The sequence below is a fragment of the Amblyomma maculatum genome, chromosome 4 (assembly GCF_055883805.1).
Source record: "Amblyomma maculatum isolate TAMU_Amacu chromosome 4, ASM5588380v1, whole genome shotgun sequence".
NCBI classification, from domain to species: domain Eukaryota; kingdom Metazoa; phylum Arthropoda; class Arachnida; order Ixodida; family Ixodidae; genus Amblyomma; species Amblyomma maculatum.
In genome coordinates, this window is record NC_139347.1 from 39,368,983 (window position 1) to 39,385,507 (window position 16,525).

A 16,525-nucleotide genomic window follows, 5' to 3' on the forward strand; every position below is an offset into this window, starting at 1 on the left:
AAAAACACCCCTTTGCCTTTTTGCTTATCAACACTGAAAGACAGAGGTGAGTACTGCATGCTAACATTGTAGCTTATGACGTGCGGAGCGTTCAGAAAACTGCTCAATGTCAACTGCAGTGCTTGTAATCTATTAGCCTACCGGGTGTCAGCCACAAAATGAAGGAAAACGCCATTTCGTGCGGGGACTATAAGTAAGTACATTCTATAGACTACGCCCATGAGACTGGCATGAGACTAAATCGAACAACCAGTACGTACGAAACAAAAACAATTTCCCACCTTGAAAAGAAGCAGAACTGAAGAAAACACGTGGCAGAGACATCATTATCTAGTTCCTATAAAACCACGGCAAGAAAGCGCATATGAGGTTCATTTGTCTTTTATAGCGCTCTTTTCGTTACTGATGGACACCGATAAAAGATATAATGCTATATATTGGTAAATACTGGATTGGTTTGGTTTGGTTTGGTTTGGTTTATGGGGTTTAACGTCTCAAAGCGACTCAGACTATGCGAGACGCCGTAGGGGAGGGCTGCAGAAATTTCAATCACCGAAATCGCACAGAGTACACGGGTGCCTTGCTTTTCGCCTCTGTCCAAAAGCGGTCGCTGCAACCAGGATTCGATTCCGCATACTTGAGCATAGTAGTCGAGCGCCGTTACCACTACCAGCGCGGCGGGGCAGGTAAATATTGGCAAATATCTTATGCTGAAAACCCAAGCCGCCCCAACTGTCTTTGGACAGTTGTCCTGTTTGACATCTGCCGTCCGGTCAGGGCTTCTCTTGATCATGCTTGCCGTTCGTGGCCTATTCAAAAGGATGGACGCTCTGCGACTACAAATGCCCATTCACACTTCAGTTCAGTTCAGGCGTTCAGTCGTGTCCGACTCTTCGTGACCCTATGGACCATGTCACGCCACGCTTTCCGGTCTCTCACTATCTTCTTAACATCACATAGCTTCATCTGCAATGCCTCGAGAATGCCATCTAACCATCGCGTTCGCTGCCTACCCCTTCTCCGGCGACCCTCAACCTTTCCCAACATCAAATCTTTCTCCAGCGACTCCTCTCGTCTCATCAGATGACCAAAGTAGCTGAGCTTTAACTTTAGAATTTGGCCCTCCAATGAGCAGTCAGGGTTTATGGTCGACAATATCACACTAGCTGGTAGCGAAAGGTGTGCAACCGGCTTTTATTTTCTACCTGGAAGCGGCTCGGCAGTACCGACGTTGAAACTTTCGAGGGCTACCCGCGGGTCGATTCCCCGAAAGGGCCTCATTTTTAACGAGAGTTATCGATTTTAACTGTTATCGGAAAACCGGATGTGAAACAAGCAAGCCTCCTCTAACTACCAATAGGCGCCGATGAATAGTTAGCGGTTTGCGACACGCAGCCGCAAAGCTATAAAATTGCAACGGCGAGTGACTGGCCAGTGACTGTCGCTTTCCGGCCAAAACAGTCGCACGGTTGTGCGACTCGCAAAATGTAAATAACTGGCCTACAGCTCCACGCAAAAGAATGGCGGGCAGTGCTGTAATTTTCGCTATACAGCCCGGGAGCTTATACATATGTTTGAATGTTAAAAATTTTGGCCTTACTCTCAATAAGTGCGGCTTATAGACCATCATCTCTTTCAGAATCGTGGTATGGTATGCATAACACGATTCCAAGTATCGACTATATTTCGAGCACAGACAGTTTAGTAAAATCTTTCTTTTCAGTCAAGACTGAGCGCTGGGGACTGAATACCGAGTGCAGGCTCTATACCGGAAATTCCAGAGAGGGAAAACAGGTAGAATGAAGATAGATGAAGATGATAATGATGGTATAGTATATTGCATCGTACACGGCGTGTAGTGATTGTCCAAAGTAATTCGCATGGAAGCATATACGCGTGCAAAATGCCACAAAAGGGAGCGACAAGCCACCCGGGCCAAAACAGAAACCGGCCAAAAAAAGGCAGCGAGGCCGCACAGCTCAAGGCCAGTGGCTCGCTTTGCATGTCGCCTTGACGGAGTAGCGCGACCCAGGAGCGCGGGAGGACAATCTGCCCGCCAACAGTAAACCGGGCTCCGTAAACAGAGCCAAGGTCTTCCCGACGCAGTTCGCGCAATTTCCTATACAAAGCTCGGACGATCGCACCCGTTCCGAGAAGAGATGAGCGCTGCCCAAGAAGTCGCTATTAGAGCGGGAGATGCGAACCCAATCGGGCCTCTTTTCCGCGGAGTGTGATCGCAGTAGCCGCTTTACGAGAAGCGAGGCGAGGTTACTTTGTAGCGTCGTCGCCGTTGTCGGCTCGCTCCATTTGCCGAGGGCGCGCGCGTTCGTGCGCTGCCACTTCCTGTTTACGGTCGCTCTCGACGCACGTAAAAGGCGTTCAAGCTGTAACCACTGCCTGTAGTCAGTGTAAGAATCGCGGCTTCCAACGCGCAAGACACTACATGTGCGAGGAACAGAACAGTTTGGTTTCTTGCGGGCTATGTATACGCGTGCCCAGGTAAAAAAAAAAAAAAAAAAAAAAAAAAAAAAAAAAAGAAAAAAAGAGTATTGCTTGCAGCAGTTCATACCTAAGCGGCATATCTGTTCAGTCTTCAGTCGAGTTGTCATAATGGGTACGGAAAAATACGAATAGAATTTACAGGAGCGAAAATTTGGAACTCGTTGCCAATTGAAATAAAACAAGCTAGGAATTTCATACTGACATGCAAGAGACATTTTTTCGGAATCGAAGTTAGGCTACAAATTTAGTTTTTCTTCAATGTGTTCGTAACGGCTGACCTACATGTTATTTTTTATTGGACCGCTGACTAGACTCATTAGCTATCGGTCCAAATATATGTGTATACATATATCATTTAAAAACTGGGAAAAGACCCTGGCGCAAAAAAAAATTGACGCACACAAAAAAATAGAGACAAAGGGACAACTCTTTTGTGTGCGTAAATGTTTTGCGAGGGTCTTTTCCCAGTTTTTAAATGATGTTAAACCAACTAGCCCGGCAACATGCTTTATTGATTTGTGTACAAATTTTTCTTAATATCATTGAATAAAATTTCTTGATTCTTGATTTAATTCATGAGTTGGTTAACATATTCTCCACACCCCTCCGCCCTCGCCAGAACCTCTTCCTCCCACGGTGATCACTCTCCGAGTTCTGCCCCTAGCAGCCACCCTCTCCGGCTACGCATTCCACCCCTCAATTCCGCGTTTGCGGAACATCTGCCAAGATCCTGCCATCAAGAAGTCTTGCTCGGGACCGGAGGAATTAAGCTTGTGCCCCTCCTTGTCTGGCAGTGGGTTTCGAACAAACCACCTTGCGTACACGAGGCGGGCACCCACCGCTCCCACCCTTTCCCGCTTTTATCTTATACTTCCCTTAAGCGGAGAAAAGATATATCTATTATTCTTACACCGCTGCCACCAGCAAACCGATGCAGGCGGCACTGCGGACGCCGCCGACGACGACGGCGCAAGGCCGAGGAGCTGGCTTGTAAGGGCTAACACACCCTCTGCACATATTTAGATATGTGCAGAGGGCAACTGCGTTGCACGTGGGCATAAAATTCCTTGCGCGGCAAACTCTCTGTTCAGCTGACAGACGAAGAAAGGTGCCTGATGCTGTCACTTTTTACTCCTTTCAGGTACCAAGTATAGCACCGCTGTGCTGCATGGTGCCATCAAAAAAAAAAAAAAAAAAAAAGAATGCAGTTATATGTATATGCTCGGTGCACTGGCAATGGTCAACCTCTAATTGACGCCGACGCTGCAGATCGTCTGCTAGCGTTTTTGAATTCGTGGCATGCGCTGTCCCCGGCCGTTAGAAATCATTCTAAAGCTATGGGGATTCTTAATACTGCGAAGATGAACTTCTTTACGGTTATGGCTAAGGGGCCGCGACCGAGAAGTGGTGACAGCAGCAGTGGTGGAACTACGGCATCCAAAACTAAACGCCAGATATAGCGCAATACTGCGTGGTGCCACAAAGAAGTTCCAAAGGAATGTGTCTGCACAACCGAACTGAGAAACATCCCTTTCGTGCAAGGGCGCTGCACTCCGCCGAAATTGTGAAACAAAAGGGCGGCTGTTAGTCGAGTGTATAAGATATTTGATTTTACTTCTCTTTTCGCCGGCAGCATTATTCATTCGCCCTTTTACCACCGTGCTTGGAAATGCGCCTTGTAGCCTGGTTGTAAAATGAGGGTTACCGCGTATAACCAGGAGAAAACGAAAAGACGCTTTGCACAAAGCAGAGATTCCAATTAACTTATAAAGAACGTACCCAACGCGATTATTTACGAACAATGCAGGCAGTGCAAAGAGAGGTGCCCGGAAAGAAGAAAAGAATCGAAAAGAATACATCCCCACCGTATCGCTGCCGAGGACTCTTTTTCGTTAAGAAAGCCGACATTTCTTCTCGAATCTCTGAGATGATGATGTCATTTTCATGCAGCGGCACGAAAATACAGAATCCAGAGTTCTCGGCCATGTTGAATAAGTATTGGGTGAGTATTAGAAACGCATGCCTTCCAGCTCCCTAGCGTAAGTTTTATTTCGTGGAAGCCTGCACCGTTTCACGATCATCGGGTTGTTTCTGCCGCATAAGCTAATGCAGTGCTCCGTTATACGATGGTCAGTGACTGGCATTCGGGTTCGTTGCCACCGCAATAAAGTTTTCGCTGTAGCGGAGCAAACAGCCCGGACGTCAGCGTTTGCTAGATCACGATGAACTCCGTGTGAGGAAAACAACGAAGAAGCGAAGAAGAAGATGAAGAGCAAGGCCGACAGCCGGATCGTAATTTGGTCGTCGGTTAGCGTGCGCCGAAAGGAATACAAATAACATAACAGAGAAAACACTACAAAAAGGAAAGCTTAGGTGATTCGCGCCCATGCATGAGACAGCGCATTATACACTCTCATGGGTCGAACGAATAGAAACATGAGCATTCGTATATTGTTCCTTTTGTCTAAACAGAGATGCGCAACGCAAAACTAAAGCAAGAACTTGCACCTTTACCTCTTTTATATTTTTTTTAGCATGCGCGTCGAAATATTGCTACCGGGGCAGGTTCCACATGATACGCCACAGAAGCCGCACCAACTGTCTAACGTCGCAACGTCGCAAGCTCAGCGCACCTTCCCTACGTTTCTCCCTCACTGACTCTGTTCACTGCCTCTACTCCACTCCACTCACTCACTTGTCAATCAATCAATCAATCAATCAATCAATCAATCAATCAATCAATCAATCAATGTTTAATTACTAATGCAATAATTACTCTGTCGCATAATAACTACACCTTTTCCCCCCAGAACAGTCTAAAAAAATTTAGGGGTGCGGGATGGGGCGTTGATAACGGTGGGGTAAAGTAAACGAGAAAAACAATAAAGCGGTAAAAGCAGGACACAAGCCATGCTGGCGGAATAAATACGCTATCTGGCACGATCCACGTTCTGAGTAAAGCATCATGAGCTATTTAAATGCGTGGTATATATCTCAACCTTGCCGAGCGTGCGCAGCGTTTCATAATGCTGCCTAAAGAAAGCAAAACTCTAGCACACTCTAGCACAACTCAAATCATTCAGTGCTAAGGCCAACCGCAACAATTTGCTACAGCCATTAATATGTGAAATAAATAAAAAAAAAAGTTATTGTGGCCAGGCCAGCGTGGTTCAGTTGGTTCTCGTAGGACATTCCTATAGGCTTTTCGTCCAGTGCGTATAGGGCACAGTGTATAGGGTAACTATAGTATGAAATTCTACAGATGACTCTTCAGAGCACTGCTTAGTAAAACTCCTCCTTATTGCTTAGTATTTCTTAGTAGGGTGCCTTGATGGCCCCTCGCGCTGTAGTATGGGCGTTCAAAAAAGGCCGCCTGTCAGCATTGCATTTAATCTATACTCCATCACGTACTTTCCCCTCTCGAGTCTGGCCTATAAGTACAAGCTACACGGATCATGCCGCCTGGCTAGTAAATATTTTACGACTGAATGTTGCACCTTAGTTTCATAACTGCTTTTCTTGATTCCCTTATAGATTTATTTATTCGTGTGTTAGCAGTAGACTTCGCAAGAGAAGAAAGGGGTGCGTATACTACTCGAGAGAAAAAGAAAGTCGCACTTTTTTACAGTCGAAGTAGGCGTTCAATTTACTATAGGTGCGCGTTAATTATGGAAGCAAATACAGTAACACCAGCAAAGACACTCAGCGAAATTCTGCTGCTGAGAGCTTCAATACAATAATGTTCAAGACACGAGTTTAATTAATTAGATTATTTAGTTTAATCGCCGAAGCGGCTGCCCTGTGTTACATGTGGGTTGTATATGCGGTATAGGAAGTTTCTTCAGATTCCTCTACAGCTACCTCCTACATACTTTATGGCTCTCATCAGCGTTACCACCTAAATTAGGTGATTTACTCCTCTCCCTATAACGAGATCGACTCCAAGGTCTCAGAACCAAGGCATTAGAGCCGGCGCAAGCGTTAGTATCGAGCAGTGCTGTTACCGGGCCGCTAAGCACCGCGCATCCTGTTTAGTTTCTTGGACTCATTCGTAGCTATTTCGCTTCGTGGCTTCCTTCCCTATTCGTTCAGTCCGGTTGGTATTTTCCTTAAATCGCCTTCGAGGTAAACACACCTTGCATTCGACGGCCCCGCGCCCTCTCGTTATCCATTATTATCATCACCATCAACGCAGTAGCCATGCTACGCCCATTGTTCTGTAAACCTTTGTTTAAATGTTCTCGATTCAGCTGCGATATCATTAACATGAGCCTTCATTTCCTAAAGCATGTTGCTTCCTTGCCAGCTTTCTATGGCATGCACCCTTATCATTTTGCTTCCAACAACTCGCTTTATTATTACGAAAGCAATACTACTTTCACTTTCAAGCCTTTGCGGTGCGACGGCGGTGCACATGAAATGACCTTTCGCATGACCTCTCTGTGACGTCACGCCTCAAAGCTGGGCGACTAACTCGCGCCGTCCGTGAGAGACGGCGGTGCGCATGAACGGCGGCCTAACTCCCGCTCTCTCCGCCAGGAGCGCCACAGGTGTTATGACATCACGCCTCAAAGCTGGGCGACCAACTCGCGCCGTCCGTGAGAGACGGCGGTGCGCATGAACGGCGGCCTAACTCCCGCTCTCTCCGCCAGGAGCGCCACAGGTGTTATGACATCACGCCTCAAAGCTGGGCGACCAACTCGCGCCGTCCGTGAGAGACGGCGGTGCGCATGAACGGCGGCCTAACTCCCGCTCTCTCCGCCAGGAGCGCCACAGGTGTTATGACATCACGCCTCAAAGCTGGGCGACCAACTCGCGCCGTCCGTGAGAGACGGCGGTGCGCATGAACGGCGGCCTAACTCCCGCTCTCTCCGCCAGGAGCGCCACAGGTGTTATGACATCACGCCTCAAAGCTGGGCGACCAACTCGCGCCGTCCGTGAGAGACGGCGGTGCGCATGAACGGCGGCCTAACTCCCGCTCTCCGCCAGGAGCGCCACAGGTGTTCTAACGTTATACAGCTGTATAAAGCGGCGACTGACTCGCGCCGTCCGTGAGAGACCATAAAGTGACGCCATGTCGTATCCAGAGTGAATCATTGCATAACCACCACAAACTAACCATAACAAGCATATCCATAAGCACCACCACCAGCCAAACATTAGCTCAACCTAGGCGTAGCCATGGGTATTGCTTTCGCAACCTACCGGGCATAACCAAGCTAAGCCTCTGCCAATTTTTTTCTTTTTGCTTAACGATATTTATTGTCTCGGGTCAAGAGTAGGGTACGATATGAGGAATGAAGAAATGATTAAATGAATGGAAAAATGTTGGCTGATTTTATGAAGCCCATAAGTGAGCGATGATGTGGTCCTTGCGTGTTTTGATATGCCGTCTTTTTGCATGATCCGTACGTGACCACCGCCGACAAAATCAAATGGCTATTAAATGGAACCACCGAGACCGATGTGTAAAGAAATCCGGCATCCACTCGCTTCAACCGTGTCAAGTATGAGCTCTTCGCCACAAACAGGGTTCTGACTCAAACCTATGATGGCCCACCTCCATGTACAGATGCCCAAACAGTTCTCGAACATGGAAACACTAGAAATATTATTTACTTAACTGTGCTGGCTTGCAGCAACAAACCCATGAAGCACCCAGTCTGTTCCTACACACCGCCTACATAGACCACACTCTTCAGCATCACGCCAGCACTCCAGGTATCGAGGAAATTTATTTTTTTTTTTTTGCAGGTTCTGTGTGCCGAAAACGTTTGTGCACCACGTGCTGTTCACCATAGTCTTTTCCTCATTTTGAGTGGCGACGATGTGGAGACGAACCACTTTATTTACTGCACTTCGTGATTTGTTTCCACTAAAATTACAATGCTCACAACGTGAAAAGAAAAATAATTACACCTGGAGAAAAATGATAATCTCTGCGTTCATTTGCGAGTGTATCGGCTAAATGAAGGTTTCTTTACGGCATAGATCCCCGATTCATTTTTCTCCGTGTTCAAATGCATCAGTCATTAAGGGTTTGGAAATTTCAGTTTATTGTACCCGTAACTATGAGTTAGTAATAAAACTTCGTTCTCACGTTTTTTCATTCATTATTGTGCCCCTTAATATCACTTCTAGAAGTAAAATGTGCATACATATTTTAGTACTGCTTCTATGATGCACATGTTAATGTATCAAACTTTACTAGTTCTGCATTTCACGCTCTGTTATTGTTCCCCCTGCATTCTAAAAGTTTTTCCTGGACCCCTTCAAAGGCCGCGCCCTCTCGCCAAAGTCGAGGTGCGAAGCCATCCGTGCGAAGCAGCCACAACCTCGATGCCCTCCAGACAATGTTTAACCATATGTGATAGGTCTTGTAAGCGCTTGCTAAGATACCGCCCGGTCTGACCAATGTAACGGGCTCCGCAGGAAAGGGGAACACTGTACACAACACCTGTTTTACAGGCCACAATTTTATCCCTGTGCGTAACGCCACACTCTCCTTCTTGGCGTCTTTCTTTCAATAGCAGGGCATAGCTTTTTGAGCTTGATGTTGGCTGAAAGAAACCCGCCGACATTATATCTGCTTCCTACGTTCTTTAGTCCATGGGAGACGTGATGTACATATGGTTAAACAACAACTTTCTTCTTCTTTTCAGGCTGGACATCTGTCGCGCGCGGAGCGGCCTGACGCTTCAAGGACTGAAGTAACCGCAAGCATGCCCCGGCTGTCACTTGGTCTTGATACCCAGAAAACTTAACCCTAGATAAATGGGCCTGGGAGCTATCTTCAATGGCATGATGGCATGGCAGGACAAGAAGAAAGTTGCTGTTTTAATATACGTACATCGCGTCTTCCATGGTCTAAAGAGCAGAGGAATCAGATATAATGTTGGCGTATTTCTTTCAACCTCAGTGCCCCTCCAGCCCCGCACCGCAGGGAAGGGCGACGACAACTTGTAGAGAAGACAACGAACTGGTTCGGTCAATTAACTAGAAAACAAAACACGGTACACGCAGGTGAATCATCCCAAGTGCTCAATGATCACAAAACGACGATGAAGGAGGAAACTGACGTGAACAAGGATAAATGAAAGTGCCCAAGGAAAAAAAAAAAGAAAATAAAAATGCCCCGACAAACAATGAGATTCGTGAAGCATATATACACCACGCGTGAGCATTGCACATATACAGCATGCCACATACATGCGTGATTATATATTATATTATCGCATATATGTAACGAAGTGACAGAGACGCATTAATGTTCATTTCTCAAATTCCGGAGTGCTTGACTCCGATCTCGAAGAAGCTATTTGAATCGGCAGCTCCTGCCAACTCGCTCGTGGTCTCGTAAGGTTACGCAACAGATCGACCAATAAGTGCCCGGCCTTGTCATTTGACAACTATCATCCGCCTTGTTAGACTGAGTGAGACCTCGGCTCTACATGGTTTTTGCGTGGCTCAGCGTTTGATTTTGGATTCGGATTCCACTCACCGAGACTTTTTCGTTTGCCTCTTCCTCCATTTCCAGTCAGTTGCGAACATTACAAGTCTTCGCTTGACATATAGACCGTTCCGCAGTCATGCTGAGTCATGCCTAGTCACTGTAGTTATTACCACTCATAGCTAATCATATTTACTAATTTCCAATCAGTCGCGGCAATTACATGTCTTCTGGTATACTGGCCGTTCCATAGTCATACTGAGGCACGTCGAGTCATGCTTAGTCATTATCACTCATAGCTAAGCGTGTTTACTCATTTCCAGTCAGTTGAGGTCATTAAAAATCGTCGTTTGACATACTGGTCATTTTGTAGTCATGCTGAGTCATTCATAGTCACTACCACTCATAGCTAAGCATATATATTTACTAATTTTCAGTCAGCTGCGGCCATTACAAGTCGTCGTTTGACATATTGGTCGTTCTGTAGTCATGCTGAGTAATGCCTAGTCGTTGTAGTCATTACCACTCAAAGCTAAGCAAGTTTACTCATTTCGAGTAAGTTACGGCAATTACAAGTCATCGTTTGTTTGGCATATTGGTCGTTCCGAGTCATGCCTAGAAATTGTAGTCATTACCGCTCATAGCGAAGCATGTTTACTCATTTCCAGTCAGTTGCGGTCATTACAAGTCGTCGTTTGACGTATTGGTCATTCTGTAGTCTTTTTATGATCGTTTTATTAGTCATTATCATCATTCATTTCCTCTATCGATATCTATCGTGTAACTTTTATTCATTACCAATCACCATCAATCATTACATGCGTTATTAGCAAGTGACACATCCGGGCACAAATTTCATGCACAGATCTGACGAACAGATCCGACCCACAGATCCCGCGTACGTACAGCTCTCGCGCAGGGAATTTCGTTCCATGAGCTTAGAAAAGCTTTCGCCTTAACACGGAAATGAAACACGAAGCACAAAAGCAGCTCACCGTCGCAGTGTTGGAAGATTTGGAATAGCACTTCGAGAGGCAGCTGCAGTAGAGGGATGGCGACCGGCATCGCAGGTGAACACTGGGGCTCTCCGCCCGAGGAGGGGCTGTCGCGGTTGCGGTCACTAAGCCGCAGGCTGCGGCGCAACTTGCACTGCGGCGGCTCGTCAGACGCAACGGGACGCTTCGCTGGAGTGGTACCCCGCCATCTGCATGGGCCGTAAGAACGCCACGACGAACCTGTAAAAGCAAACATTGATGCACTTCGGAAAACACCATCTGAGGATTTTTTGACAGCGTCATTGTGTGCCTCGCAATGAACAGTTGCCATGCTGATTGGGGAACATAAAGTTACGTGATGCATAACGTAAGTGCAAACGCAATGACAACGCGAGGCACAGCACACAGATTGGTACCCGCCGCAGTGGCGTGGCTCAGAGGTTAAGATGGTCGGCTACTGAACCGGGTTCAAACCAACGCTGGCTCAAACCAAGGCCTGCGCCCCGTTCTTGCGCGCGTTCTGCGGCATGCAGGCTTCGGCATGCGAAATAATTAAGTGTTGTATGCCTCTGTGGCCAAACAGCTACAAGACGGAGAACAAGGTTAAAGTATTTTCGATCCCAAGGAGCTCTACAAAAAGTGGCTTTGTGTGATTCCCCGAAAAGGTTTTGTACCTACTGGCCAGAACAAGGCACGAACCAGTTTTCTCTACTGAATTGCCACAAATGCAAAGTGTGTAAGGGAGGCATAACAAAAAAATTAATGTTTCCTTCGATTTTAGGTAGATAGTGCGTCGCACTTTTGCTATTATAAAGCAGGTGTGCGCCTTATACATCCGTTCATCCTGTCTCGAGCATACCTCATCTATAGTACACCGATCCACGGACAGGAAAGGTGCCCGAAGTCCCACCAAAAGTGCCGTCATCGTTTCTGAAGTCAGTGCCATCACAGTTCCTTGGCTGCACCTCGGATCTCTCGGAACCAGATGCCCTGCCAGCGATGGACTTCCCAGGTGAGAGAAAAATGTGCTGAGATACCGACGCGAAAGAGCGCGGATTGAAGACATGACTTTGAAGCAAAGTTATCAGTTTATTGTGCTTGTCATGTGTGTAAATAAGTTCACACCACCAATTGTTTGGGGCAGCGCTTTACCGGAATCAAAGCGTGTTTCCTTACTAAGCAGCCCTTACAACAAGCAGCAGTCTATAATAAAAATAACTATTCTTGGAAGATTTATTCAACCGGCGCGCAAGCTTGCGACACAGCACGTAGCAGATTTGCTGAGTAGAAACCACGTAGAAAGTTCGAAGCAGCGCTGCGGCGTCGGCCGGCCAGCGATGACGTGGCTGATGTCATGGCACGTGACTCACAGGCCTTGTGTCTTGGTGTCTTGGTTCAAACTAGACCATAAACCATCGCCTCCTCTAGGCCTGTGCGCCACTTGCCACTTGCCATGACGTCAGCCACGTCGTCGCTTGTCGGCCGACGGCGCAGCGCTGCTGGAAGAAGGAAAAGAAAATGCACGGGCCTGCTACTGGCTCTGTAGCTGAGTCACCTGATTGATTGATTTATAGGAAGGAGAAGGCTCGGTAACTGTCTCACTTGTTTTCTGTGGACTCCTCAACCGCGCCGTAAGGGAAGGGACGAAGGTGGGAGTTAAAGTGGAAAGAGAAAAAGAGGAGCGTTAGTGGAGGGCAGCGGAGTAATTTCGACCACCTGGGGATCTTTAAAGTGCGCTGAGAGTGAGTACTCCCCTGATGGGGCTGGGACAGGTAGGTCAACGCCGCTTGCGGCGGGGGCTAGCCAGCTACCGAATTTTTATCTGTTGTAGGCCGTAATTGCACCCGCCACCGCTTGGGTGGTGGACGGTGGCTGTTGCGGCGCGCGTCTTTCTCTCCTTCCTTTTCTTCTCTATTTTCTCTTCTGTCCGCGCGAGGCAGCGGAGGTGGCTCAGCTACAGTGCCAGTAGCAGGCCCGTGCATTTTCTTTTCCTTCTTCCTACAGCCACAACAACAGGCAGCGGAGGTGGCTCAGCCACAGAGCCAGCAGCAGGCCCGTGCATTTTCTTTTCCTTCTTCCTAGAGCTACAACAACATCGCACAGCACACGGACACCTCTTCGTTTCGCCTCCATCGAAAAGGAGCCGCTGAGGTCGGGTTCGAACCCGGGTACTCCGCCTCTGCTGCCTTGTGCGGACAAAAGAGAGAAAGTAGAGAAGAAAGAAAAAAGAGAAAGAGAGAAAGACGCGCTCCTCAACAGCCGTCGTCCACCACCTAAGCGGTGGCGGGTGCAGTGACGGCCTACAACAGATAAAAATTCGGTGGCAGGCTAGCCCCCGCCGCAAGCGGCGTTGACCTACCAGTCCCAGCACCATAGGGCCAGGAACAGTCACTCTCCACCCCACGGCGACGCCGACCTATGCGCGCCAGTGGGCCAAGGTGCCCTCTAGAATTTTTTGTTATGCACCGCTGTCACCGCCGCAGCCTAGCAACCGCCTCCTCGCCATCTAGAAGGAGAGTGGCTGATCCTGGCCCTGATGGGGCTGAGACAGGTAAGTCACCGCTGCTTGCGGCGGGGGCTAGCCTTCCACCGAATTTGTATCTGTTGTAGGCCGTCATTGCACCCCCCCACCGCTTCGGTGGTGGACGACGGCTGTTGCGGCGCGCGTCTTTCTTTCCTTCTCCTTTTTCTTTCTTCTCTGCTTTCTCTCTTCTGTCCGCACGAGGAAGCGGAAGATGCCCCGCGGTGCAGTGGTAAGACGCCCGACTACTGTGTCTGTGTCGGAGTACCCGGGTTCGAACCCGACCTCGGCGGCTACGTTTCGATGGAGGCGAAACGAAGAGGCGTCCGTATGCTGTGCGATATCAGCGCACGTTAAAGATCCCCAGGTGGTCGAAATTACTCCGTTGCCCTCCACTACGGCTCCTCTTTCTCTCTTCCCACTTTCACTCCCACCTTCCTCTCTTACCTTACGGCGTGGTTGAGGTGTCTACAGAAAACAAGTGAGACAGTTACCGCGCCTTTCCCTCCCTATAAATGAATCAATGAATCAGGCAGCGGAGGTGGCTCAGCTACAGAGCCAGTAGCAGGCCCGTGCATTTTCTTTTCCTGCTTCTTACAGCCACAACAACAACAACAACAACCATTTCGCACAGCCCCTTCATGGTAGCAGACAACACAGAACGACGCAATTTTTCACCACTGCTGAACTGCTCAGAAAGCCAAGGTACGAAAAAAAAAATGCTTAGATAATTACACTGAAGCTAGTTATAGCCAGCGGTATGCAGGATTATTTACATGATCATGATCGCCTGGTGACGTCATGACCAGTTGTGACTAACGAATTGCTAATTAATGACTAAATAAGTATTTATTGATTAATTAATTAATTGATGGCCTGCTTGTTAATCAAATAGTTGCTAATCATGTGTCAGTTACGTAGCAGAATGCGGCATCAGGCTTCCGCCTTTCACTACTTTAATCGCTAAAGTCCCTCGTAATTTTTAAAATACTACTAACCTTCTATTAGTAAGGTAACGGGTAATAAAACTGTGTTCGTGTTTTTAAACACACTTCTGTATGCATATGAAAGCCACCGCGTCTACTGACTCGTCTGAAGCAAGGAGGTTGCAGACGCGGCTCAAGCGGATCGTCTGCTACCTGCTTGCTTGAGATACGTCTGCAAATGCGGTGGCCGTGGCGGCGTTAGATGCGTACAAAGATTTGTTTAAAATATCCAGGCGCAGATTTATTTTCCGATGCGTTGCTGAAAAGAAAGGATTATTAATATTTTAAAATTTCTGCCTGTGTATTAGCTCTATGACCTCACTCATCTACCGCAGCGGGGGAGAGAGGCACTGCGGTGTCTTTGCGATTATTTAAGATCAACTCACGCCAGATTGGCGATCGTTTTGGCCAACTTCGCACCGCGAAGTTAATCGAACAGGAGTGCTCCGGCACAGTAATCGGGCATCTTAACCACTGCACCACCGTGGCGAGGCATAAATTCAACACCACGCGCTATCTGTCTGTCCGCTAATGAAAAGAAAGAAAAAAAATCAATGTTTAAATAACAAATATCTGGCTTTGTTCTAGAGTTCTACCTTTGGATAATGCTGAAAAACATTCGTACAACACACTGAACACGTTTATCAGCGGCCTCTGCAGCTGTTTCATGGTACCTTTAACCACTGAGCCACCGCGGCGAGTAGACAACGTCCCCTAGCCATGAAAGAAAACGGCGGGCGCTAAGGATTTATGCATTGGCTGTCTAGATTAAACAACTGTGTACTACTACTCAATGCAGCAAACATCAGTAAAAGTAAAGTGTTAAACGCGAAGTACTATGCTAGTATATACGGTGAGAACTATAAATTTGCATCCGATCGAGACGGTTGTAGAGTCGACTTACCTTTGGTTTTCGCAAGGACTAAGTTTGGATAGCCGTGATCAACAAATTACAATTGAAAAATTACACACAATTTGTGACCACTTGTGCTTCAGACAGCAGTTCCATTTTGTGACATATCGCATGTATAACTGTCAAGACCACTGCGGGCTACGCCAGGCTTTCCAGCCGATCGGCTGGCAAGGTAAAGGATAATTTTCGTCAATGCAAAAAGACAAACACGAAATATCGAACCGCGCGATGGTTGCAGTTATACTCGTAGCAGACATGCTGCTGATTCTTACTTGCTTATTTGAGGCGCACCTCTCACAGAGTGGGAGATTAGGAATCAACGCACAAACAAATTTCCTCTTGTTTGATGAGGCTGCTTGTAACAGAAAGCCTTGAAGAAACTCACCGTAATCCATTCGTGCTAGTTCCGCGACTCTCTTTCGCCCTTTGATGAAGGTATGAAACTGAGCAACGGAGGAAATTTGAACAGGTCGCCACAATGTTGAAAGAAAGATCGTCTGCCACGGGCGCAAACCGCATGCTAACCGTATTAGAGTCCAGTACAAAAATGATCAGATTGCATGTGTTAATTGAATAAAATTAAGCAAAATCAAATAATATACTCATGAACGAACAATTGCATCTAACACCCTGAAGCTTTAGAGCAGTTTCGTCACTTCCGTGTTGGGTGATGTTTCCGGAAGTGGGTGTCTGCCAGCATGTCTGCTAGGGGTCATATGTCTGCCTTTGCATGCTGCCGTGCATTCTACTTTTAATCTTTCGCTACATTGTTCAGTAGGCTTTGTACCTTCGTTCGCAACAAATTTGCTCTCGTAAAATATGTTGTTATACGTATCAAATGAATAATCAAGTAGAACAAGGGAAATGTGATCACGCAAACCGAAGATGACAGGTTGGCGGATTGCGCCAAGCGGCGGTAGTGACTAGGTGCGGACAAACGTAAACGGAGCACATTGCCTTTAAACATTTTTCACGCCTCGCCTAATTGAAACTAGCAGCTTTGGTGAGTGCTCGCGAGTAGACGACGCCAGTGCGCTTTCAGAGAACAAATGCATATAGCTTCATAATTTGTGATAGGAACAACGTTACTTGAATTCGAACAGCCGGTACCGTCCGCAACATATACGCTTTTATCCAGTTCTAACCTTGTGTGAGTGT

At 47.3% G+C, this 16,525-nt stretch overlaps 1 protein-coding gene across 1 annotated transcript in view; it reads right to left on the reverse strand.

Moving 5' to 3' along the window:
• Positions 1 to 15,762, reverse strand: part of LOC146190777 (F-box only protein 47-like) — a 49,374-nt gene extending 33,612 nt beyond the window's left edge. Inside the window, exons 1-3 of the mRNA XM_084600233.1 lie at positions 15,753 to 15,762; positions 12,393 to 12,446; positions 10,948 to 11,187 (exon numbers count right to left, since the gene is read on the reverse strand). Coding sequence (XP_084456359.1) covers positions 10,948 to 11,187; positions 12,393 to 12,446; positions 15,753 to 15,762 — 304 coding nt within the window. The remainder of the gene's footprint in view (positions 1 to 10,947; positions 11,188 to 12,392; positions 12,447 to 15,752) is intronic.
• Between the last annotated feature and the right edge of the window lie 763 nt (positions 15,763 to 16,525).